The 27,631-nt window shown below is 38.6% G+C and overlaps 1 protein-coding gene across 1 annotated transcript in view; it reads right to left on the bottom strand.

Moving 5' to 3' along the window:
• The window catches only part of DCC (DCC netrin 1 receptor), a 1,009,790-nt gene that overhangs the window by 288,649 nt on the left and 693,510 nt on the right, over positions 1-27,631 (bottom strand). Inside the window, exon 8 of the mRNA XM_054583674.1 lies at positions 12,809-12,965. Within this exon, the coding sequence (XP_054439649.1) occupies positions 12,809-12,965 (157 nt within the window). The remainder of the gene's footprint in view (positions 1-12,808; positions 12,966-27,631) is intronic.

Below are 27,631 nucleotides of genomic sequence, written 5' to 3'. Positions count from 1 at the left end.
GAGCCATTATTTGTTATAGCAGTTAGCATTATTTTATCTGATACTGCTAATAAACTAAAATATGCACTATGGGTCATCACCAGGGGCTAGAGGGACGGAGGAATGGGAAGTTAGTAATTGATGCGTACAAAGCTTCAGCTGCAGAGGATGAAAAAGTTGTGGAGAGAGAGGGTGGTAATGGTTGCACAAAAAGGTGAATGCACTTAATGCCACAGAACTCGATACTTAAAAATCACTAAACTATAAACATTATGCCATATATATTTTACTACAATTAAAAAAATACCTGGTATGAATTTGGATACAGCACAAGGTTTAGGTGTTTCTTTAGGTGCTAAGTTGCTGCAAGGATGAATTGTGGCATAGTGGGGGAGGGGTCTGGGTGGGATTCAATAGAAACCTAAAGTAGGTAAGGGTAAAAAACATCAGGGAACACTTTCATATGCCACATGCCACGTGTCACACTTCTATATGTCATATGCCACTTAATCTCCTACCAGACTAAGATTATTTAAAACAGTAAGTATCTTTTTGAAAGGAGAGCCTCACAATCAGATTGCATGCTTGGCAGATGTGGATTTTTGCATCTTATTTATCTTCTTTAGTAGAATAAATTTTATATACATTACCTCATATAGCCTTCTATATAGATAGGGTGATTTTATTGTTGTTATTTTACAGAAGCAAAAGAAGATTTAGAGAACTATTTTTCCCCAAAGGACTCACAGTTAATGGCTATCACAGAAAAGAATGAAATCTGAAGCTTCATCCTCTAAATCCAGTTTTTATATCACTCAACAATAGCGGTACTTATTTGGATCATGGGCACTCTGGGTGGAGAGCAGGGGATCCTAAAGGGGAAGAAGGCACACTGGCCATTCACAAGGAAATGGGAGGAAGAATTTGTCTGTGATCTATTACGAGTCATTTCTTTTCCTTCTAGAGCTTCAAGCAACATAGTTGTCATTGAAGGTCAGAATTTCATACCAAACTTTTTGGGTATCTATAAGAAAAGGCAGCTTTCAGAATTGACTTTATTTTTTTAACTACTAAATAATTTAGATAAAATAGCTGTGTTCTAGGACACGCTGGCCTAACCCTTTGAACAAGCATTTTTCAAAGGAAAAAAGAAGCAAGATAATTTGGGCATGCACAAGCAAAAATGTCCAAAATCATATAAAGGGAATATCACTTACATATAAAAGGGGATACTGGACTTCATTACAATGGAATTTAGGTTTCCATAATATCTCTTAGCCTCCAAAAAGTATCCCAAATTAATAATAATCATGGGAAAATTATATTCATCGATATGGACAATTGATACCTTCTCAATGTTACATAAAGTATGAATAAAAAGTCTTGAGGAAAAATTTCTTTGGTGGTGATCTGTAAAAATACAGTTTAAGCCAATGCAATGTGCTTTCTCTGCAAACATGGCTTCAGAGACAGCTAGCTCTGTGGTACCTCTTCTAATCACATGCCAGTCCTGCTGTAAATGGGCCACTCACTTCTTCAGTGTGGGCTCTTATTGGTCTTATACAATGATGTAACATTTTAATTTTATGTGCCACTTTTTTCAGAAATCTGTTAATCATATCAATGTGGGGTCACAGCTAAGTGCTGTATAGGCTATAGAGTGGATTAGGATTTTTAACCTGGGGTTCTTATTTTGGCTTTCTCATTAACTTATCTGAGCTCCAGATTCCTTGAATGCTAACTGGTACCATAAAAATGTTTACTTGTAGAGTTTCTACAGAATGAAATACAAACCATATCAAGCAGTAGGCGTGGTGCCTGGTACTCAATATGGAGTCTTCCATATGTGGTACTTAGTACTGTTATTTTTATTATTACTCTCAAATAACATCACAACCTCAGAAAAAAAATAAGTGCTCTTGAATCCAAGAAGAGAACTTTTCCACAAAGTGTTCAGATGAAGGATTATGAGGAAAGAAATTAACAGGAGCCACAATCATACAAAAGGAAAATAGACTTAATTGAGCTATGGGTCTGCCCCCAATTTTGGTTTTTAATTTTTTCTGTCAGATAAATTCTGCTTGCAGAGATAAGTTAAAATTAAAAAAAGTCATCACTAGAAGTATTAAACAGGTTCCATTAATGAAAATAGTAATATTTTTAAAAGGTGGAGTTTTGTTGCCAGCCACTGAGAAGGAGTAGGTGCCCCGAGTCCCACCCACTCGCAGGTGGACAGCCCTGGCATATCCGATGTCCCTGCTGGTGTCTGGGTTTGTTTCCCGGCTGCTCTGATGCTCCCTTCGGTCCCACTGGAAGGACATCAAACTGCTAACGTGATTCAAATGCATTCTGGGAGAACAGTGCTTCCTGCCACATCACCCTTCACAGATTTGTCCAGTTATGAGCCCAAAAGATCAGAAGGAGGCTTTCGATCACACCTTTCGTTCTTTAAAAGCTGAAAACTAAACATTGCAGGTCATTCCCAACAAGTAAGTAAAATCTGAGTTGGAAAGGCAGTTTGTTACTCTTTGTTTCTCTAATCCCCCGACAGAACAATGCCAGCACCTCCAGGAGTTTAGCTCCCCATAGTCTCTACATTTAAGCAGTTCATCAATAGGATTTTTTGTCCGCTCAGTCCAGCCCACGCTTCTTTGTAACTGGCAGATAAGCACACAGGGTTCTGAGGAACAGGGAACAGGAGACGTTAAGGGTTGGCTCAGTTATGTGTTGGGGTTTTCTGTCTGTCACTGTCACCACACTGACTACTCCTGGCCACGTAGCAGGAGCCCAGGCCGACTGCCTCTCAGTGAAGTTCTCTCCTATGGCTCTGAAGACATAGTGACCCTCCCAATCCGCAGAGCTCAGAATCACGGTTTCTGGTGGCAGACACTGTCAGACAAAACTCTATTACTCTCCTCTTTCCCCTGACTCTGACTTGGTAGTGTGGGGTTCAGGCAAGTCAAGAAAAATTGACTGAAGTAAAAGGAGTAAGTCACCAGAGCATTCTAGAATCCATTCACATCAAATTCAATCACTGAAAATCCACATACAATGTAAGTATACAAGTTTGTCTCCTCCCGCTAACTGAAAAAAGCTGTTGGTAGTTTGCCTGCTTGGACCTTTATATTGGGACCAAGAAGAGTTCATTCGCAAGCATTTCTTTCTTATAAATTCTAGTGGTGAGTGCCCTGGGTTACATGGTTGAGGTTTCTTAGAAAATAACAGCTATGATCTAAAAGCACACACTTTGACCCAGTAACAATCATGCTGCTGCCTTTCTGAGCTCAGTCTGTCTTGTTCATTTTAAGTCACAAACCGGGACACTGTGGCTTGGAAAGTAAACTTGCATCAGTTGCACAGAGACCTAATTCTGGTCAGGCTGCAGTCTCTGGTCCCACCTGCAGTGTGCCTGGCCCTGGCCCTGGATCTTGGCTGTACCTACAATGCACTGCATTGTAATAATAGCTTTTCCTAGTTCTTTGTCATTGGTTTTCCCAGTTCTTTCTATCTTCTATTGACAGTCTCTTCTAACATACATAGTCTGTCAACTCCATGCCCCAAACTTTGAGCTGTTGGCATTCCATAGTTAATATAATCTCAGCTCCTTGGGACATTATCCAAAGACCTTCAAGATGTGGGCTAAACCTTTCACACTCATCTTCAATGAGTCACCATGCCTCAGAACACTGTATCAAATCCTTGTTTCTCTGTCTTTTGTCATTCTACCTTTCATCAGTTTTTCTTATTTTGTTTTGATTAACCTAGAGTTACCTTTTCCTGATTCAGTTTCTTTTTGGTTTGGGAAAAGCTTGTTAACTCTTCAAATCCAATTCAAATGACATGTCCTGACTGTAAGTTCCTATCTGACTTCAGAAGCATTAAATGCTCTCTCTTTTGCATTTTTGCTGCTCCTGGTTTCCACATCTACTGTAGAACACATCCCAGTGTGTTAATAGACGTGTGTCTGTCTCTTTGACTCAATTGTTAATTATTTTGGAAGCCATATACCATTCATATTTTAATTTTTAAAGATTTTGTTTATTTTTTAGAAACAGGAGAAGGGAGAGAGAAAAAGAGGGAGAGAAACATCCATGTGCAAGAGATAGCCTGATTGGTTGCCCCTTTCATGCCTCTAACTGGGGACCTGGCCCAGAACTCAGGCATGTGCTCTGACCAGGAGTCTAACTGGAGACCCTTCCATCTGAGCCATACAGTCAGGACTCCATTCATATTTTATTGATATTTAGCACATACACCCACTGAACACCAAAAAATCGCTATGTTGCTGGTGTGCACAATTTTTTAAAAGAATGCATAAATAAATGAGAAAAGTTTAATAGAATAATTGCATAATATTGCCACATAGTGCATCTCATAAATGCTCACAGAGCTGTATTCTAGCCAATTTCCACCCCAGCTGAACAGGGTGGCCTTTGGCATGCCGCTTCACCACCTGGCGTCTCATTTTTGTTATGTGAAAACTGAGAGTGGGATCTACTCAAAGTCTTTCTACTCTAACATGTTTAACTGGGAATAGAAAATGACCAGTGTGTTTTTTTGTTTTTTTAGCTGAATGTAGCACTTCTGTATTTACATTTCAGAAGTAAACAGAGATTAAAGATTAAGCATGATACTGGTTCTCAGTGTATTATTTGTAACCTGTCTCTAGTATACATAGTAAGTAAACAGCTGTGAGGTGAGCAATAAATGCTGTCTTGATGTATTAAATACCCAATTAGTTGCTCCAAGGGACAAGAGTTATGTTAAGGTTCCTTTGTAAAGAAGGCACTACGCTATTTTTAACATATCCTTTTTATTCACCCCCACGTTCATTTCATTTCTTTAGTGAGATTAGCAATGGTGAAATGAGAAGATTTCTAAATGGAAATAGAGTGTTTGCTAGAATAGGGCACCTCGTGCACACATAAACTAATTACTAAAATTCTGTGGCACACCAAAAAATACATTATATTTTTTGCCAATCTGACAAAAAAAATAGTTATAATTTCAATGCATTCCCACCAGATAGCTATTGTTGTGTTGGTTGTTGTCATTTTTTATTTGACAATATAAGAGAAGAGGCCAGTGTCCCTGACTAAATAGCCAGATATTGCATGCTTTAAAAATTTTTGTGGCATACTTGTCAAAAATCCCTGGAATAAGTAATAAGGTTCAAAGTGACAGCAGCAAGCTAAGTGACAACCACCCAAATGTCACACTTTTTAGTACTCCAGAAGCACAGACTTTCGAGTCAGTGCTATTCTGAAGAGCAGGTAGGCTCAGAGGTGACTCAGCACCAGACAAAGCACAGTGGGGAATGGAGGTCATCTTCTTGGTCAGAGGTACTTCCATTACACTTTGGTTAAAAACTCTGCTTTTTCTAAACATAGTCTGAGAAACGGTTTTTAAAATTTTTTCTTTAATATGACCTGTTTGAGCATCTAGTAAACATCTAAGAGGCTAGTTACATAACTGTTGAACAACAAATAAAAAGTTCTTTCATGAAAACAAGTTTTTATTTGAAATCATATATTTTGTTTAGTTTTAGCCAATGCCCCCATAATGAATATGGCTCAGGTCTGGATCCTCTTCTAGTTCTGTCTTTCTTGGGGGCAGTGGGTGGGAAATCTCACCCTTCTCTGGCTGCAGTTGTCATCTGTATGCTGATAAATTCCTGATCTATGTATTTGGTCCAAACTTCTCCTCTGAACTCCAGTTTCCTATTTTCAATGTCCTGCTTGACATTCTCACTTGAATATTGTAAAGGTATGTCAAACCATCATGTTTGAAACAGAATTTAGGCTCTTTACTCCCAAATCTGTATCTTCTCCAGCATCTTTATCTCACTCAGCAAACTGTCCCACCATTTACCCATTTAAACAAGCCAGAGACCCAGAAACTATCCTTGAAAACTTCCCTTCTCTCACCATTAATGCCCAATCCATCACCTGGTTCTCTCAATTTTGCTTCCTAAATATCTTTAGAACCTGCCTCCAGTGCTCCATCTCTGCTGATACACCTTTACTCAGACCCAGCATCATCTCTTGCTTAAACTTCCGCAGCAGCCTACTAAAGAGCTTCCTAACTTCTACCAGCCACCTCTGGTCAATTTCCATTCTGCAGCTACCATCGTGTTTTCATTATGCAAATCTGATTACAACATTGACACTGTGCATGTTTCTGAGCTTCTCTTACAGACCCTGTTCTTTTCCTTTAGAGCTCTTAACTTGGTGTGTAGTTATCTATCCATCAGTAGAATCGTCCTCTCAACACAACGAAAGTGCTTCTAAAGAGAATGTTGGCTCCTCTATTACTGCAATCACAGGGCTAGACATAGTCAACTCATAGTGCATAAAGGATCATCCATTTATATACGGTGTTTGTAGGTGGCATGTTTTAAAATATCTTTTAAACCCTTTGGAAGAATTAAATGACTATTCTCTTATTCAATGATCTAAGATCATTGTGAGGTGGGAAGGACCAGGTTTTATATTTCACTGAGAAGCATAGTGAGAGGAAAGCTAACTCTGGCAAGTAGTAAGCCAGGGTCAGAATGTAGTGCTTTTGATTCTGAATCTTGCTCTCTTTCCATCCTAATACACTCTTTTCATGGATAACAAGATTCGTCAACTGCACAGTTCTCTACTCTGAAGGGCAGGGGAATAATATGTAAACACCATGTTGAAAACCTAACGCACAGTGAATTCTAAGACGAATTCTCCATATTAATCAGGAAAAGCATCTCTCTAGTCCTGAGCAGTGCTCAGAGCTTTTCTGAGGCAGCATAAAGCATTGTAGAGCATACAGTGCTGCAAATTGGAAGACCTAGTCCAGTCTTTATTCTGCCACAAAATAAGCATGTCGGGACCTTGAGCAAGTCACTGGCTGCTATCTTGGAGTCCTCCCTGCTTCATTTGCAAAATGAAGATGCCAGTCACTCATCAGCCTACCCACAGGCTTATTGTGAGGATTAAATTGAATGATGCCCATGGAAAGTGTTTTTACTTCTCTCATCTGAACTCCCACAGTACTATATATGTGCCTTGTTTAGGAAATATCTTTTACTTTGTATGGGTACAGTGAGGCGATCACTGGGCTAGAAACCTTGTGTTTAAATCCTGCTTTTAATATTTACTAGTTCTGTAGCTCTTTGGACAGTACTTTTTAGGCCTTCTGAGCAGAGCCATGCATGCTCATCTCTAGCAGAAAGATTGCCATTCCTGCTTTATCTGAGGATCAAATGGGCTGTTTGGGAAAGTGAGAAAGTCTTTTCTAATTATGGATGGGGGTAGGGGGCTACCTGTATTTCATTGGCTTTCATTTCCAACCTGCACAATGATTTGCATGTAGCACTAGCTGACAAGAATTGAGTGCTTTTGCTGCACCAGGCAACAGACATATGTATGAGGCACTTTTCCTTGACTTAAATTAATACTCATCACAACCTTATATGCCGGGTACTATTATTATCCCAAGTGAGGGAAGCAAGGCACCAGTGATTGGCCCAAGGCCACAAAGCTAGTAAAATGTTGAGCCAGGATTGTAATCCACGCAATTCAATTCCATAGCCGCATAGCCTTAACTTTTGGACTACACTGAGTTGCACTCCATAAGTAACTTCAGATTACTAAATGTAAGGATGGTGTTCTATACATAAATTACAAAGTCACAACTGTAACTTTTATATGGTAAATAAATGATGCAAATCAACTTAGCCATTGAAACAGAAAATTATCAGAAATAAGCCTATAGGAGAAATCTATGTCATAATTCTAAAAAAAAAAAATTGAGAAATCTTATTTATTTCCCCAGGTTAATTGGTTAGGAGAAAGTTTCTGTAGTAGTTAGAACACCTGCTTTGGAGCCAGGCATGCGGTTAAATTCTGGTTCTACCACTTACTAGCTGCATCCCAGAGGTGTAAACCTCTTCCATAAACTTCATCTGGATGACATTTTGTTGTGAGGATTAGATAGTATAATTTATGCAAGATGCTTAGTCTGGTGCCTGGCATAGTATATGCTCAGTTAAATGCCTGCTCTCCTTACTCATGTTTACTCTGCGGGCTTAGGCATGTGACTGAACCCTCCCCTGGGCATCAGTCTCTGTGTTTAAGTAAAAGGAGGTCAGACTGTGATTCAAAATATTCATTTCAATGCCAATGATTTTTAAGTGCTATGAGGGGATAGTGGGATATCTCTGAAGCAATTGTGTCTCTGTGAATTCTGTCTTTCAGGTTCTAGAATTTTATGCTGCTCTCTGATTTACAGAATAAAAGCACACAAGTGACTGAATAAAAATTGTTTTCTATGGCACTTGTTTTATTGACACCATTAACCAGTCAGACAGATTGATGATGATCTGAGCTAGAGTAATTTTCCTGACAAAGTGACTGCTAATCTGAGGCAGATGTTTAATCCACTACCTCTTAGAAAACTATGGTGTTAAGGAGCTAACTATATGTTAAGGAGCTAAACCTATATGAGCAAATGGGCATCACAGCTCAGAAACATGTGGCATATGTTTACTCCAGTGGAGAGCTAGAAAACACAGAAGAGTTCAGGTAAAGAGTAGGTAGAAAATCACATTTAGTTGAGTTGGTTTTTGCTAAGAAATTAATATGAAATGAGAGAATAGTAAGCAGAACATTGGTATGTGTTTATAATGATTGGCCAAGGGATTTTAGCCATTTAACAAGTGAAGGAAAACAGGAAGGACGATGAACATGAAAATGCTGTAGAATCAATGAATTGTTGGTGTCTGCGGAATCAAACATTTGTTGTAATTAGAGTCCTGCATAGAAAATAAGAGTCTAGAAAGTGCGATGAAAGGATGGTGTTTAAACAGTGACCATGAAGAGGCTGCAGTGATTGGTGCTGACGAGGACCATGGCATGTCCAGGGGAATGACTCGCCAACTATATAAGGGGGGCTGATCCTTGGGCTTGGAAGATAAGAAAGATTTCAATAGATAATAACAGAACAGCTTTATAAATAGGAAACAGTGAGCAGTTATAAAAACAAATGGTTCACCCACAAAATAGCAACCTATTATTATTATTACTTGCTCCTCTTTGAGCTTTATTTTCAGCCTTTTTCTCATGTTGTCTCTGAGCTCACACTATTCCGAACCCTGAGCCCCTCCATTCTGACTGACTTGGATGCTTCCCTTAAATTTTTTCTATTAATTCTCATAGCAATTCTAAGAGCTAGAACTGTTCTTTTCCTTGTCAGTTATCGCAGAAAAACGTTATTAAAAACACAAAAATCAACAAATGAAAAATAGTAGTTCCATTTCCAAATCCATGCATCTGGATTTAAGTGGCATATTTTAATCATTATAGATTATAGGAACCATACTTTATAGACTGACTGGAGATAGACTTCTATTCAAAAGAGTTTGGAAGTTATTATGTGCATGGATCTATATAAACATTTTACATTTAAATTTAAGAACACTCAGATTTTTTAGCAGTGGAGCGATCCAAATTTATTTCTAAAGAGAACTAGAGACAGTGAGGAGGATGGGTTAGAAGGTAAGAAGCTGTTGTCAGAGGTCAGGTAAGTATGATGATGAAAACAGAATCAGGGGGCATGACTCAGCCACGCCCAAAGCAGACCTGACAGGAGTTGATGACCAATGGTAGCGCTGAGAGACAGGGAGGAGTAAAATAGGGCTTTGTTTGTTTGTTTGTTTTGCTTAGTCAACAGAATAGAAGGAACTAACATAAAATCCTCCAAAAAAGGAGGAAAATATATTTAAGGAGGAGACAGGGTGTATGATTTGGGGCAAGCTGAATTTAAGGGGCCTCCAGGAAATCCTTATAGATACATTAAGAAAACTGGACAAGAATTATTGCTTCCAGTTTTCACAACTGTGCACACTGAGATCCAAAGAACTTATGAGGCTTATCAGAAGGTCACAGAGTTAAGTAGTTGCAGAGATAAGACTAAAACAAACTCCTGCTTCTACATGGAAATGAACTATCTAAAGGAACATAGGCTATCTGTATATATGTATTTTTTTCTGTTCTCATTAAAGTCAGGTCAAATGGTAAAAGAAATAGAAACTTTATAAAGGATATGCTTTAACTGCATCTGTGAACTAGAAAGGAAAATCTTTTGAGACACAGCATGAGAGAAGTTATACTGTTCTATCCAATTATCACACCGTAGCATTTTGAACTAAATACCACTTTGGCCCCCCAATGATTATTGTCCCTTTCAAATCCTGAGAGGCTCCTAAAGATCACTATGTGCTTACAGCCCTCACAGACTGGAGAGACTAGAAGCCTCCGACTTGAATTCCAGCTTCTCTGCTCATGATCTCTATGAGCACTTCAGTAGGCACTGGAAGACCTGTGACCACCCTCTAGTCCATTCTTCTCCAGAGGATGAATGGTGACTGCCAGGGGTGAGCACAACCCTGGGAGCAACTGGGGCCCAGCAGGGAACTTGCCATTTTTTTCTGCCTCTCTCCTTTTCTCTCTCTCCCTCTCTGCTTCCTCTGTGCCACTGCTGACCCAAAATTAGTCCGTATATGTAGATACATAAAGCAGGTTACATTTCCTTTGTCTGTCACACTTTACAAAAAGTGAATATAGTCCTTATTAAAAATGAAAGAAGAGGCTGCCACATCCCAGAAACCCCTGCCTACTAATGGGTGTCTACTTTAGATTGGTTACATATAAGAGGAGGTTTAATATGGAAGAAAAGATGTGGAACTCAGAACTCAGCCAAGTCAATGGACACTTTATGGAGGCCTTAGTTGCCCTGCACAAATCCTCATCTGTGGAAGAACATCACGATGACATCCCTTCCCTGTGTGAGAGGAAAGTCCAGTACATTTATAAATAAGTGTTTTTCTCTACAGGATCTAGGGATTTGGCAACATCGTGTTTCTCCAAAGCAAGCTGGTTTTCACAGGCTGATCTCTTTGAATACGTTTAATTGTCATTATAGAAATTCCAAAGGGCCAGGAGGAGGGGAGAAACTCACAGAATGCCTAAGGAACAGGATGGAAAGGTCCATTGAGAGAGAGCATCACATCTTTCTGATTCCTTCTAAGAGACATGTTTACAGAGTGGCTTTGCTTTAATCTTAAATAACATTTTCCAAACATTGAACATGCTTATAGTCAAATGTACATGTTCAAATGTTGATAAATAATGATCTGTAATCATGGTACCACCCACATAGGCACTTGACAAATACGACAAAATTCCATTTCAAACAATATGGCAAACTAGGTATGCAGGGAAAAAAAATTCTGCTGTTAATGCACACCTAAAATGTCAGGTAAATTATTAAAAATCTCTTACTAAAAAATTACCCATGAATATGTTGGCAACGAAGTAAGGGAATTGTCATAGTGAGAAAACAGACCCTGTGGAGCTGGTGTTTGTCTGAGAGAATTTACCCATGAATAGAAGTCTGTAGCTAGGATTTTTAGAAACCAACAGGAGAAAAGAATAGGAAGCAAAGCTTGCAGATAAAGTGGGGTAAAAGGTCCAATTTGAGCATCTTGCATAGCCAATATCCTGAAAGAGTAAGCCTCAGTGAATAAACTATAAAATGAAATTAGGCTCACGAGAGAACTGGTGAATGAATATACTTGCCAGTCTCAGCCTTAGCTTAGCTGGAACAGGAATAAAAAAAAAGCCAACTAATTTGAGTTAATATGTTAAAAATGTCAGAAAAACAAATCTCATTGTACTTTTTGGACTTTCTGATAACCAATAAATATCAGTGTGAAACTTGTATGGGCCAAATTATCCTTAACAAAACTTTTATTTAATGTGGTCTCATTTGGTAAAGCAAATCCTCTCAGGAGGTTGTACTTTAAACTTTGGCATCAAAAATTCCCTTAGATAAACATCTAACTCTGGAGCTAACAATCCTGACTCATCCAAACATGGGAGGGAATAAGCCACCAGGAGGAAAACTCAGCAGGAACAAATCACAGAGTCAGACTCACAAAAATTCAGATATTAGAATGATCAAATATGGGATATAAAGCAAGTAATTCTGTAAATTTTAAGAAATAGCAGGAGATATTATAGAGTTTATTCATATAAAAGAGATTGGAACTTACCCAAACTCTGCCTTAGCTTATAAATAAGACCTCAAAGTCTTAAAATCATGAAAGATTTTAAGGGGAAGATGTTGAGAAGGAAAAAAACAACAGTGGATTGCAGTCTTAAAACCAGACATACACACCTCACCTTTGCCTAGCTGATAATAATACATATTAACAACTTCTATCAACTACTAGATATTCTTGTATGACCTTTATACATGCAACCTAATTTATCCCTAACAAAAGCCTGGCAAGGGTAGTATTATTATTTCCCCTGCATTAAAAAGTAAAGTGAGGCTCAAAGAAGCTATGATCACATTGTGTGCTCTCAGGAAGCTGTCCCGAGGCCTTGTGACGTAGGTGCTGGAGCGGAGGTTGCCACCCGAGCTGGAGCGGTTGTCCCATACCCTGCTGTGCCTATGAGCAGCCTGGGGCTATTCTCTGCTAATCACTTTGAAAATCAAGAAAACAAAACAAACAAACAAAAAAAAACTGATACCAGATTTTCACATGCTTGTCTCTTTTAAAGAAAGTTTTCTATAAATGACTTCATTTGATTCTATAAGTAATCCTGCTTTAAAAAACCACACAGGAAAATGAGACATACAATCTCCATTTAGTAATGAGTGAAAGACACAGAGTAAATTCCACACGGTCTCCCAAGTCCCTACCTAAGACCTCCCGCCACTGGGACCCAACATTGTGCATGTGAAGAGACAGAGGATTAACCTGAATTTTACTGGTAGCACCTACCTGTTGTCACCTTCTCTGGAGAAAAAGACCGTGAAGGTTTGGATGTTCCCTTTTGCTTCTGCGGGTGGGCGCCAGCTGAGACGGATGAACCGACTGGAAACCAAGACGGGGACCACATCTCTGGGAGCAGAAGGAAGGATGCTGGAGCTCGGGATAGCTGGAGGGAGGAGAGGAGGCTGTTAGAGGTGCTGGTGCCATGGGTGGGCAATGGGTGGGGAAGCAAAATGGACTCATCAGCAAATATAGACTGGTCCATTCATATAGATACTAAAGGAAGAAGAAATCCAAGGGAAGGCAAAGAAACCATATATGGACTCAAAGGTATAATGGGATTCCATGGAATTTGTAAAAGGGGGGCTCTTGCTCATGAAATTGGTGACAATAAGAATAAATGTCCTATATAAGCATGAAACAGGGAAACGTAACCATGGACTTACATGTATTGACAAATGCATCAGGTAACCAAATAGTTGTTAGAAAACCATATTCCACTTGGTGTCTGTTTACATTGTTTGCAATATAATTTGAAGGAGCTTCCTTAATTTATTTTGTAAGACCACAGAAAATTTAAAGAAGCCAACTAAAATTGATGGAAGCCAACAAAATGTAGAAACAGTTCTCATGGACTACCTGCTAGCAAGGGAACTGACAGAAAAAAAAAATCTAGAAGACATAGAGATATGCAATTGTACCATGCTGGTAGAGCATCCTTAAATTTATAGCCCAATTTAATAGTCGTTATTCCTAGGACTAAGTCAATAATCTACAATTGGAAAACTGGTTTTTCAAACATTTGGGGGTAGTCCTAATCTGTAATAGAAGTTTTCTATTAAATGTGTATGTGTGTGAATTAATAATTCATCTTTACTAAATAGTTCTGTTTTCTTCTTATGTGTTCAAGTCCCCAAGTCCAGGGAATATGTATTTCATCTTGCTGGGTGATTACTGGCCCCAAATCACAAGAACCCATTTGCCTATGTCTAATCCTCAACCTGGCTTTTGTAAGCCAGTTTTTTCCCAGCTCTTGTAGAAGGCAATTTCCTTCCTTGCTTCCACTCTCTCGCTGGGCTCTCTGCTGTGAACTTAGCTTCTGCCACCTAGAAAATCCATCTGAAGGGGGAGGGAGGCTGTCTCTCATTTCCCAGTGGTTCTAAAACATTGTCAATTTACAACACATACCAGTTGTACAGAGAAAGAGGTTTTAAAGAACTGCAGAAAGCTTTCAAAGTTATTTCTGGCTCTGTAGATTCTTAGCCGACTACTTTATAGATAAAATTTCCCTTGCTTTCTTCATCAGCACGGTATTTTAAATAAATGGAAGACTGGCAACAATTTAGTTCATCTTTCATGGCAGAGTGGTGAGGGGAGAGTGAAAGACAGATACCTGGAGAGGTGGACTCTCTTTCCAAAATATGGGTGACATTAAGCATCTTGACAGACACCTTTCCTTGTACGCACCATGGACAACCCGAACTAGTACAGTGACGTGAATTTATCCCCTCCCTCCACCCCTCCTGCTCCTCCTCCAGGGCTGCTTAACTCAGCTGTGTCTGTACTGTCCTCTGAATTGTACAGTCCAGAAACTCCAACTGTCCCCCTATTCCTGACTCTCTCACGCACCCCTTCTGGGGTTCTCCCTCCTGGACATGTGGTAAATCAACTCTACCTTATCTCCGTTGTCACACTTATGCCCACACCATTATCCTCTCTCACCAGAACTGTCGCCGTCTCTTCTAGCTCCCCGGGGCCCCCTTCCGCTCACCTCTCTTGTGTTGATTCTCTGTACAGCATCAGAGTAAGCTTGTAAAAGACAGATCTGGTCACATCACTCTACGGTTTATTGTCCTTAATGTCTTCTTTTCCCCCCAGGGAAATTCCAAGCCTCTCCATCTGCCCACTGGCCTGGCTCCTTTTTACCCATTTTCTTGGTTTGGCTTCCTCCACAAAGAGGGACATTAGAAAAGGATTGAAGTGCAAATGCTTAATTTGGAAGGCGACCCCAGGGAACACCAGGAGGGGGTCAGGAAGTTGAGAGGGCAGGGAGGAGCGGCTAGAAAAAGTGAGCTATCTGGCAGTTATCACAGTGGGAAACTGAAGGGCACCCCACTGGGGACTCTGGGAGCCAGTGGAGCACAAAGCAGCTTGCGTGACCCGTCCCTGAGGGAAGCAAGTAGAGGTATTGACCTACCATCCCCCTCCATTAATTGAGAGTGATTCCAAGGGTGTTAACCTTCCTGCATTATAGCCTAGTGGGTTCCTACTGGCACAAAAATACCGTATTTGGGCAGAGGCTGGCTGGTGCCCACAATAAGCAGCACTGATTGGCTCTGCTCTTTCAGGAACTATTCATGGAGCAACTATCCCTGTCAGTCCTTCTCCTGGGCTCAGAGGAGAGTGGTGCACAGCAGGGGAGCCCACTGTCCTCGGCAGCTCACATGGAGGCTCCCAGTGTTTAGCAGGCTCTCTGTGTGCAGGGCCCAGGATTGTTCCTTGGGGCCTGGGCACAGGCCGCTCCTGCTCTTTGCAAAGCCCATTTCATTTGCTTAGCCCCCACTTTCCTCCTGACTCGGCTGCTTTTATTTTGGCAAGACGGGCTCAAAAGATAAATTATTGCAAGATATGAATCCAGCAGACACTAACTGATATCTACGACACAGAAAGGATGTCTAAAAATCAATAAACTAATAAAGAATCTTATTTTAAAATCTGATTCAACCTAACAAATAAACATGCATTAAAATAAAATCTAGAAATGTCTGTCTGAATAAAGTCTGTAAAAAAATATTTCTGTCAGAGCAGTGGGAATTTAGAGAATGTTAGTAACTAGTGTTGTCCATAGAGTTACAGTGCTTTGCACTCTCAGCTGAAACAGTAGTCTTTTCAGAAGCAGCTTTGGCAAAATTCTTTACAGTGAAAAATATTCAAACCATTTGACCAAACATTCTCATAGCACATTTTCTCAAAATGTTATACCTATACATTTTATCCATTCAAAGTAAATGGGATTCTTACTGGACTTTATTTATTTATTTATTTTTTAATTAAGAATTTTTTTTTTAAACACAAAAGGTGATCAATGATGACTTTGAAAAATCTTTGGAGAATTTTCAAGAAGTTAGAAAATAATTTTTAGAACAACAGGAGACAAAGTGTCAAATCCTTTCTGCCCCAAAGCATCTCACTTACAGATGGTATCACGTGGAAAACGAGGCGGCTTCGCCACCAACTCAGGGGCCGCCAGGAGGGGGAGCTATGGGGCTTCCTCGCACCAGCTCGGCGCTCCAGGCTCTGCGAGGGTCTCCGCCCAGAGCGGGTCCTCACTCTGATGGCAGAGATAAAGCTCAGAATGGAATTAATCACGGCCTCTTTACTTCAGTTTAAACAGTTGTTATATGAAAAGGAAGGGACACATTTTTAACAAAGGAATGGCTTCTGACTTTATACAGGGAAATTAATTTTGTTCTCACTAATCCTCCATGCTTTCTCTAAACAGTAACTTGTCTTCACAGAAGGTCTCAATAAGGAACCAATCATGACTTCTTTTCTTTGCTCTTGGAGGCCTAATCTCCAGTCTGGTCCTAATCTCTCTGGCCCGTTACTGTTGCCCTGGTTACAGCTTCTTTATCGGTTGTCATGGAGAAGAAGGGGCGTATTTGCCAGACTATAACATAACCTTTTCTTTTTTTTTAAGAACCTCTTTTAAAAAAATTTTATAAGAGCAAAATGCAAGAAAAAATAGATGATTTCTAAAGATAACATAAATACAAAGAATAGATTGTTTTGAAACTAAAAACTCATAATAATAACACTTTTATGGTGTCATTGAAATAACCTTGGTAACAACTACATTATTGGGTTAATTTTTCTATAAAGCCACATTCCCTGTAGATACCAGAGACTTTTGTTCTGTCAGATTTTTACTCTTCGGTTTTATGGATATTAATTTTTCTCTGTGCTTATTAACAATGCCTGACCTCCACTCCTGTGAGGCATATGAAAGATGATAAAATGGATTCATAAAATCACAAAAACATTTCATTTGCATTAAAGATCAAACAACCAATAGGCTTTTTCCCCTGTCACTCCCCATGTTGTTAACGAAAACTAAATGTAGCCACCAGACCAACTAGATGCTATATTTGCTGCCATCTCCTTATTATCTTGAAGATTTAATAAAAATAAAATATAAATAGATAACATCAGTGAAATGACAGGAACATTTAATTGTCCTAAAAGCAAACATCCATTTATTTTCCTTTGGCATTTTTCCTTGTTGATGTCCCTTGACACGAAACTCTAGTGTTTAATGGTTTAATGAAGGAGCAGATAAAATTTAAATTTTGGTTAAAGTTTTTATCATTGAAAATGCAATTTCACAACCTTTCCAAAAAAGAAGCTTGGATGTATGCGGTTGAAAAATAACAAACAATAACATTTTTGTAAGGCTGAACATTATGTTCAAAATTCAAAGAATCATGGCTTTGGATCTAGTGCATTAAGCACCTTAGTAAAACTAAGAAATTTTTAAATTTTGGTTTTTAAAATAATGACTTGGAATTATATTTCATTTTAAATCTATATGAGATAGCTGTTAATAAACTCTACACTATCTCATTGAATCGTAATCTTTACATAAAATAGTTTATTGGGTTAGTATCTAAAATTGAATAACCAATATTTATTGAATGTCTGTCAAGCTCCTACTGTTTTGCTTGAAGAATTTTTTATTTTTAAACCACATATTTGTGCCCTGAAAGAAGAGGGAATTAAATTGTTAGATATTTACAAAGTTTCAGATAGTATCTTACTTAAAAATGAGTGCCATTCTAAATTTTTTGGTTGGATGGTTGTTTAGAAATCAGAACCTACTTTCTCACTAAACCATTTCTATTCTGTTCCCAGAAACCTATTTAATTTATCGCTTTATAAACTATCATAGTTCTCACACTATGAAACTGGAGGAAACATATAAATTCCTTTGGTAAAATCAATTTATTTATCCAATCACTAATCCATTCAATAACCATGGAGGGATTCCTCTGTGTGAGGCACTGTAGGAAGGCCTGTTTGAGTCCATTTCCCAATTCGGGGGATGAAAGCCAGTTCTTGTCACTCTCCTACCCCTACCTCACCCTCAAGGACCTATGTCCTTTCACCCCCTACGCTGCTCCTCCATTACAGCTGCACTTTCTCAGTTGTCTTGAGCAGGGTAGCCTGAGAAAAATCCAACTGAAAGTCTCTGCATCAGGAGAGCTAGGCTTGAGGAATTCCCAAAGGCTTCTGTTGCAGACTAGGTTCCCTTCTACCTCTCTGCTCCCCCCACTGAACTTGCTGGGCTCCATGAAGACCTCATACTTTGACCTCTGCTACTTCCCTGAGCTGCAGCCTGAGCAGCAGCACCTCCCTCCCACTGCCTTGCCGCCCTGGCCTTCAGGTTTCACTTTAGCTGTCACCTCATGGATCCCCACCCTGGTTTAGGTGCCTCTATCCTGGACTTTCTCAGGACCAGGATAGGTGTCCCCTGGGGACACTTACTACCCTGCACTTTAGTAGTCTAGTCACTTTCTGGTGCCCTCTACCAAATTCTGTGCTCTGTAAGAGGAGGAACCAAGTTGAAATTGTTCACCACTTTAATCCCCGAACCCGGCACGGAGTATTCAGTCACATGCCAGGCATTCAATACGTTCTTGCAGTGTTAGCAAAATGAAAGGCTTTACAAATTTGTGAAATTATAATGATTAGGCTTTGACTAGAAAATTTCCTGTCAGAACCCTCTAAAATGGGTGTTTGAGAATGTGTATGGGGAGAGCCCTGAGCTTTTATGGCAAGCTGGTTATACTACTAATTATTACTCTGTTAATAAATTACATGTAGATTTAAAAACTAAACTCAGAAGAAGGTTCCAAGGGAATGTAGGTATGGGGGGAGAATACTTCATTTTGGATCAAAGGGAGAGAGGAAAATGTTCCAAAAACCCAACTATGCACTAAACAATATAGAAGCTGTGTTTGGATAGGAATATTTCCTGAGAGAAATAATGCTTTCATTAAAATATTTTAAGAAGGAAAGCCTAAAATGCTGATTTAGGGTAACCTGTGCATCCTGGGGACCTGTTATCAGAAGTCTGATTCTTATCCTAGGATCATACATCAAAGGGAATCCCCAGGCAAGGTAGTATGCTAAGAAGGGTTACCTATGGCCACATACAGTGGTAAGGTGAAAAAAAATTCTGGACAGTGTTATCTTACCAGCAGAGATAACTATATCTCTCAGAGTATGAAGTCTTTTCAAAAGACAAAATGAGACGAAAAATAAACTGCTCAACCAATATATATATGAATGCATGCTTTTAGACTCAAATCTGTACGTTGTATGTATATGAAAGAACACATTGTGTGCTTTGAATGATTTACTTTCACTTTGTTTATTTAGGAAAGTACCTCTTAAAGAGCTTAGCCAAGAGGGAACAAGGGCCACAGACAGCTTTGAGAAGTGGCTAGTCCCCTTTGTGTCAACAGATGGATTTGACTAGAAAACTGCAATTAAATAGAGGGGTTATTGGATCCCTTCTCTGACACTCTGTGACTATGTGACTTGGAAAGTTATTGAGCTCCTTTGAGCCTTATGTTAAAAATTGATCCAAAATATTTAACATGCAGAGTTAAGTGATCATGAGAAATGGGTCTTCCAGGCTTCTTCTCTCAGTAACTAGCACATGATTTGTACTCACTAAATGGTTGTCATTGTTTGTCTATCTTTAACAAGAAGTCTGTCTTTGCTGGGCTAGTGCCATGATGCCTGGCTGGAAATCCAGAGACCCCACTGGATAGGCTTTGGGAAGAATTTGGGCTAAATTTAATAGGGGAAGTAAGCTGGGGACAAAGACACTTCTTTATCCAAGAACAGGCCTTGGTCACCTCAATATTTCTCCCTATTTCCTTAATCAAGTGGCAGAGAAAACATCCCCCTTCATTTGTCCTTGTTGTCATCCGCATGCCCGCTCCAGCTTTCAGGTCTCTTTCCTTTCTCTGTATTGCCTCACTAACCACTGTGGCCTTGCCATCTGTCACGATTCCAAGGCTTTGCAAGGACACCTTTAATCACCTCTCCCATCCATGTCTCTTCGTGGCACCTTTCAGTAAACTGCAGGTGACTATGCTGCTACCCAATCCCCAGATCCCTTTGTTTCCATCCTTTCCCTTGAGCTTATGCCTTTGAATTCCTAGTTGTTGTTTATCTGTTCTCCATGCCCAGGGACCCCAAACGTGCCATTTCAATCGTTCCCCTGTCACCAGAGCTTTCTCTAGGGAGAAAGACTGACAGGCTGTGACACCTCCTGTCCCATCCTTCATGTGCCTTTATCATCGCTCACCTCATCCCAGCCATATGGTGCTTTGTCCCGAGCAGCTGCGCGACCCTCTTGTGTGGTCGCATGCAGCTGTAAAGAGCATCTAAAGAACACATGCATTGCTGATGGTGATCAGCATGGCAGGCTCCAAGGAGCACTGCTTTCCTGGGCAGTTTTCTTGGGCAATAGGACACTTCCAAAGTACAGGAGCTGACAAGCTGTGTTGTTATGAAATATAACCGAGTAGGGTGCTAGAGAGTCTTATTTACTTATTTAAGTAACTGATTTTTTTACAGTGAGAAACTCAAATAAAAGTAAAGTGAAGATACTATAAATCAAGTAAAAAGAACTAGAGGTTTAAGCTACCCTTTTTAGTGATGCCGATCCTTTTAAGAACCGCTTTTACCGTTTCAGGATTTCAAGTGACCAAAAAAAAAAAAAAAAGTTCCAATCACATTTCCTGGCTCAGTGAATTCTATTAATGGAAAACTTTCAACAATACTGTCCATGGGATTTAAAATAAAAATAAACTTATTTATTATTAAAGGTTACAGCGTAAGTGTAGCTGTGGGGATGCTCCGTGCCAGGGGAGGCTAGTTTCAGTGTTCTGAAACATCTCTCAGACTCAGTTTCAGAATGACAGGTTCCCCAAATGCCATGTTTCCCATGCACAGGATGAGAACAGGTGTCTGAGGAGTCACCTGAGGCCAGGTGAGCTTCAGCAGGGCAGGGGAGTTTATTAAGCATCTGTGTGCAGCGCGCTTGGCTCTAACCCCTAGCTACTCATCCTTAAATTTTATAGCCACCAAAACAAATTAAAGGGAAATAAAAATAAAAGTGACATAGGAAGATATAAAACTAAGATAAATTATTACTTGTTCCAATTACGTTTATATAAGTAGAGCCTGATATCACTGTTAGAAGCCACTGCAAAGCAAAGGGGGCATAGAATGTATGAAGCATGTTCCTTAGATCCTTGTTTCATTTTAGGTTTGTCCTTCTAGGCCTATGTACATTCGGGAGGGCAGGTAAGGAGGGAGCAAAGGTGAGAGGGAGAGAGAGAAAACAGAGAGGGGCAGAGACAGAGACTAATTCTGTCTTTTATAGGAAGATGCTGAACAGGGGGAACTTGAAACCACAGTTGAGTGATCACTCATGTAAGCTCATCTGTTTTCTTTTTTTTTTTTAATGTATTGCAGTGAAGAAAATGATAGTGAAGCTGTAAACCATAGAAGAGGCTTATTGGCTTAAACCTAGCACTTATACTTCAAATCCATTAAGTAAGCAAACAAAATAACTACCAGAGATGATTGATTAGGTAATAAATATATTATATAATCATAAATTATGGCTATGCATCAAATTCCAGTGTTCCCCTTGGTCGCTCTAAACAGAACTATATTAATTCCTAAGAAAGAGACAGGTTTTTTAAAAAGTCTTGTCTGATTTTCTTTAAAAAAATCATTAAATGTATTGATTTAAATGATGACCCATATCAATTTGCATTATAGTTGGTAAATCTATAGAATAATTCAAAATCTAACATATAAGGCCTGTGGAATTTTGAAATATAGGATACAGGTGTTCATCTACCATAGTTGATGCATCTATTTTAAATTTGATTCTTGGTCGCTATTATAGGTAAAGCAAAAAATATGTTTTTCCTGTATTCACATGTTCATCCTGATCAAGAAAGAGGTATGATTTATGGCTTTTTTTTTATGGAATGAAAAGAATGTTAAGATGCAATTATGAGATGAGCTATACTCTCTTCCAGTTAGTAGTATCTTGTAGGGTATAGATATTTTAGTCTCTAAGCTCCCTAGTACTCTGGTTCTATCATGTTAGGTAGCAACAATATCTTCCATCTCTGTCTCTTTTCTCTCTCTTTTTTTCTACCTGTTTCTTTTTCTTCGAAACTGATTCATCCTTTTTTTTTTTTTTTTTACTTTTTTTGATTCATCCAAATTTGACACAGAAGTTGGAACCCATTGGCAGCCTCGGTACCCAGTTCAGGGGTAATAGCCAGGTTTATAGATAATATGACACAGAAACGTTTGGAATTAGGAGGTTAAAACAATGGAGTTCTATGCCAGGCTCACTACTGACTATATATGGCCTTATTATAATGCCTACTATTCCTATACTTTTTCCAGTGTCAAAACATTGCATAAACATTCCCATTCTTCTACGTGACCACAAAGACACAAAATATAGCAGATGATACCCATTAAGTGCTTGGAGTTCAGTTAGAGATTGGGTCTAAAAATAGAGAGAAAAACAAATGGTTCCAGCCTCTGTCTTGACCATCTTAATAAACATCTGCATTTTCTATCTGAAGCAAAAACATGGATTGTTTTTGCATAGGACACCTCAATAATGTTAGGGTGAAATATCACACTAAAAATATCTGTAAATCTCCACCAAAGAAGAGGCATCTCTGACAGCAGTTGTGAGTTCAAGGGCTTCCTGGGTTTAAGCCAGGCTCTGTCACTTACTGTCTGTGGGATGAAATGGGATAAAATGCTTAAAATTTCTCTGCACTACTGCAAAGATGGTCAGAAAAAAATAGTAGTCCAGAATGTAGTGCACAGAAATGTTAAAAAAAAAAAAAAGGAAAAGAAAAACCTGAAAACTGCTCAAGAAATACAAAGCAGGATTATATTATGTCATTAAAAAGAAGGAGCAGTTCTAGGAATATGACAAAAATGAAATCCATGAAGAAAAATATTAAAAACGTGACTACATTAAAAGTAGAATTTCTGAATAGAAAAGTATGTTAAATAAAATTGAAATACAGGGTCTGGCACAAATAACATCCCTTTTTTATTATGAAATCTTTTATTATAAAACCTTAAGCATGTGATTCTGTAATATAACAATATCACACTCAAGTACACCATATGACATTTTAAGTGAGATGTTCAAATTAAAATTATAAATTATTACACCCATGTTATTACCCTACCAACCACACTCAAGTAGGCCTTACTTCTGCTAGACCCTGCATATATGACAAACTGAAACAATATTTATAATAATACTGCAAAGGGTTAACTTTCCTACTATGTAAACAGATATAGCAATTATTCTAACCAAGCAAAGAAGATAGAAAGGGTGAGTTATAAACATGGGAAAGCAGTTTCAGTATAGGCAACTTTATTTCTGATATATTTGTAAATTCTTATTATGAGAGCCTTTTCAGAGTAATTATTAATTCCAACAAAAAGAATTATTTCACTATAATGGATGTCAACATAAAAATACAAAGTACCAGGCCCTTTACCTTCGAGAATGCAAAAGAAAGTGTCACCCTTCAAATGAAAAGCTGGCATTCTCACACCTTTTGTTATGTAAAGCGAAGAGAAAATGATGTCCTATATTCACAAAAATGTAAGTTGACAAGAGAAAAAAATTATCTGTACAGAGTTCAGAGCTCCACACCACACTTACTGAAACATTTTTAAATTACTAATATGCAGTTTGGGATTCTGTAGCTATTTTGTAAAAAGCATAATGATATGGTTTTGGAAGTTAGCTTCGTCTGGCCTCTAGTTTTTTCCCAACTACAGTTGTATCTGTAGAGATCACAATATGATATTTAAATACTTAAATAAATTCATTGGAGGATGACTAGAAAATAAAACAAATAAACAAAAACCAAGATGAATTAAAGGACACGTTTTCTGCTCTCTGTGCTACTGAGCTATGTCACAATCCAAACATGTAAATGACCTCCTCTGGGGTCTAATTCTCTTGGGTACCTGGGGACAGTGAGAGTTTTATTGTTGAACTCTCTCTGAGCAATGGACATGTGCTCTCGGAGGCGGTCCTCCCACACAGGCAGCCACATGTGGCAATATTCCCTTCTACAACTACCTAGATGTGTATTAGAGGATTAACAGAAAATGTGATGTAATCATACTAGATCTAGTTATAGATCAGATTACAGACATTAAGAAGAGAGGTCAGGAGGCAAAAAGTAATCTAGATTCAGTAAATTGCTTCCCAAGAAAAGATTTTGGAAAGGAAAAATAGTAACTTCATAGTAAAACCCTGACAGACTTGAGCTACTTAACCAAATGGTGAAAGTTATCACTCGCAGTAATATGTGGCTGTCAAATATCCCTGATATTGTGTAATGAGAAGGGCACTTGACCTCTGTGGTATTCTTTTCCCAAACCCATAACCCCAATCTAAATCATAATAAAAGCTTCAGACAAACACAGATTGGGAGATAGTCTTCAGGATAACCGGCCAATTCTCTTGAAGATGGTCAAGATCAAGAAAATAAAGCAATGCAGAAGTCATCACAGAAAAAGGAGACTGGTAAGACATGGCAACTAAACCAGATAATATACCACACTAGATGCTGAGACAGGAAAATGATATTAATGCAAAAAAACTGGTGAAAGCCAAATAAAATCTAGAGTCTAGTTCAGAGTAATGTACCAATGTTGGTTTCTTAGTTTTGATGAATACACCATGATAATGGGAGATGTTAACAGTAGAGGAAACTGGTATAGAGGAACTCTGTAATATCTTTACAACTTTTCTGTAAATCCAAAATTATTATAAAATATAGATAGTTTATTTAGAAGAGAGGGAGGGGCTGTTGCTCTAATTATAGTTGATAGGTCAACCCTATTGCTCTTAGCTCTGTTTTGTTTTGCTTTTAAGCTGAAAGTAGTCTCCTTGATAATAAGTGATAAAGGGATGCTTAGTTATTAGTAGTGTAACATTTCATTCTGAGTGAAGAATCAGAAAAAAAGAAACAGTATCATGTTTTAGGATTCTTGGTGTGGTCATAGCTCACATCTATCAGCCAGTGTGAAAAGATGAATTGCGGAGGGTTGTAGAGGATGTGCACCACCCTGACTCCCAAACAGAGACCTAAGAGAAAGCATTCACACTGCAACCATTTATCTGGGATGTGTCATCCCACCCAGAACATTTATGATTCATGCTGATGCTTCTATGTCACCTGCTACCAGTCAGGCTGTGTGTTCACTTTGTATTTCATCATAAGGAGTAATGCATTGGATTCCAATTAGATTCTTACTTCATTCTATTTTTCAACTTTCATGGCAACTAATAGCTGGCAAAATTAAAGGTGACAGGATGGAAAGACAGTTTTGCTGAGGTTGGCATGGTGAATTCCCAGACAGTGTGAACCTGGATAATCACCAAGGTTGTTCATAACATGGGGAGGGTCATGGGCGAGGAGCTAGACATGTGGAGCACTTAGTTTTATAGCATAAAATCATACCTTGGGTGACATGATATCCTAGGTGCTTCTGTGAGAAAGAACAGAAATGCCATCAAAAGTGTTAAGAAAGTAAGAAGTAATAATAGCCAGGCCAATAAAATTTAAAAATTTTGGTAGGGAAGCTTCACGTTTTGTAAATGCATAACTATGAAGAGGAGGAAAAAATAATGAGTAGAACAACTTGCCAGGGGAAGTCTAGAAAGCAGAGTAAAATTTACTGAAGGGAATATTTACATACCAATGATTCAGAGGAAAGGACTAAATTGCCAGAAGAATCCATAAAATTCGGGCAGTTAAAATAGTGTTTCTAAAAACTTACATATTCCAAGTCATGTTGGCCCAGGTAAGAATGTCACAGATCACTAAAATCTAGGATGAACTTTCATATAAGTTAATGTACCCTCTAAAAATGGCAATTTATGATTCCAGCAAATCAGTACACCCATTTTAGTTAACAATTTCAATTCTTTCTCTTCTAAGACTTTTTCTCACCTCTGACTAATAGCAGTCATGATAAATAATTTTGAATTTCACTTCACATTTGCTTTCATCTACCCTCCACTTCATGCATATGAGCTCAGAAACATGGCCTAGTTTTTGATGTTTTGTTTTGTTTTTCTGAAGATACCTACCCATACATACTCTTAATTTTCTTACTTTCTCATTTCTCGTATTAAAATCATTTCACTATTTTTAGCCCATCAAAACCAGAAAATAGGTCACTGGTCACTTTCATAATATTTGTCTCTATAATAACCCAATCTAAAGGAAGCTATACTCCCCTCTCTAGTGTGGATCAGTTGGTTGGGCATCTTCCCTCTAAGCAAATGGTCACTGGTTCAATTCCCTGGACCAGGCATGTATGAGAGGCAATGGATCTATGTTTCTCTCTCACATTGATGTTTCTCTCCCTCTCTTTCTCTCTCTTTCCTTCTCTGTATAAAGAAATAAACAAAATCTTTTAAAAAGTAAAAGGATCTATACTTATTAACTCAATAATTGACATGTGTGGCAGGGTTTTTTTAAAATTTTTTAAAAATATTTTTATTTTTAGACAGAGGGGAAGGGAGGGAAAAAGAGAGGGAGAGAAACATTAGTGTGTTTCCCACAATGGGCCTCTCAAACACCCCTTACTGGGGACCTGGCCCACAATCCAGGCACGTGCCCTGACTGGGAATTGAACTGGTGACCCTTTGGTTCACAGGCCGGCACTCAGTCCACTGAGCCACACCAGCCAGGGCATGGTATTTTGTTTTGTTTTGTTTTTTTCTAATGGAGGTTTCACCAGGGACCATGGTTATAAGCAATTGACTGACCCTCATATTATCAACTACAAAATTTTGGGATGTGTGTTTAATATCTCAAAAGTTATCTTAATGACTTATTAGGTAGCTACTTGTGCTGTTTTCACTATGAATTTATTATCTGCTATGATATATATTTAAGACTTAAGCTAAAACAATCACTTCTAAATTTTGAGTAGATCCTTGGGCTGCAGGATTCTGGGATTTGTTGAATAAATCAATGGCCACCTTTCATATTCTTCTTGGTTTATTCATTTTGATGAAATTCTCTTCTCTGGCCTTGACTTTTCAGTGTTAAAACAAAAACCCAACCCTTTCTATCATCACACATTGACATTTCTTCTTCCCGTTCCCTTAGCATATATTAGTCTTTATATGACATCTATTCTCCCCTCTTGATTATTATTAATAGTTTCCCTTCTTAAGTATATCTACCTTGGTCTCCTTTTTTAAGAAAACGGAATGGCCCACAGTTTTTAAAATGTAAACATGTCATTCTTTTTCATAATGATAAGAAAAAGTCACCTACCAAATTTTTTTTTAAAGATTTTATTTTTTTACTTTTAGAGAAGGGAAGGGAAGGAGAAAGAGAGGGAGAGAAACATCAATATGTAGTTGCCTCTTGCACGCCCCCCTTTGGAGACTTGGCCTGCAATGCAGGCATGTGCCCTGACTGGGATTCAAATCAGTGACCCTTTGGTTTGCAGGCTGGCACTCAATCCGCTGAGCCATACCATCCAGTGCCCCAATCCTTTCTATTAACCTGAACATATTATTGACCTCTTTAAATTCTGCTATATTGCAGGTATATTTAAGAAAAAGGCATCTTAAAAAACCCTTCCCAACCCATTCTTAATTCTGGTTTCAGCTTCTTCTCATAAAAATGCTACCCATATGGAATA

The sequence above is a fragment of the Pteronotus mesoamericanus genome, unplaced genomic scaffold (assembly GCF_021234165.1).
Source record: "Pteronotus mesoamericanus isolate MK-2021 breed Mesoamerican mustached bat unplaced genomic scaffold, CSHL_Meso_final contig_74, whole genome shotgun sequence".
Lineage (NCBI taxonomy): Eukaryota > Metazoa > Chordata > Mammalia > Chiroptera > Mormoopidae > Pteronotus > Pteronotus mesoamericanus.
This window is presented reverse-complemented; position numbering and strand designations above follow the sequence as displayed.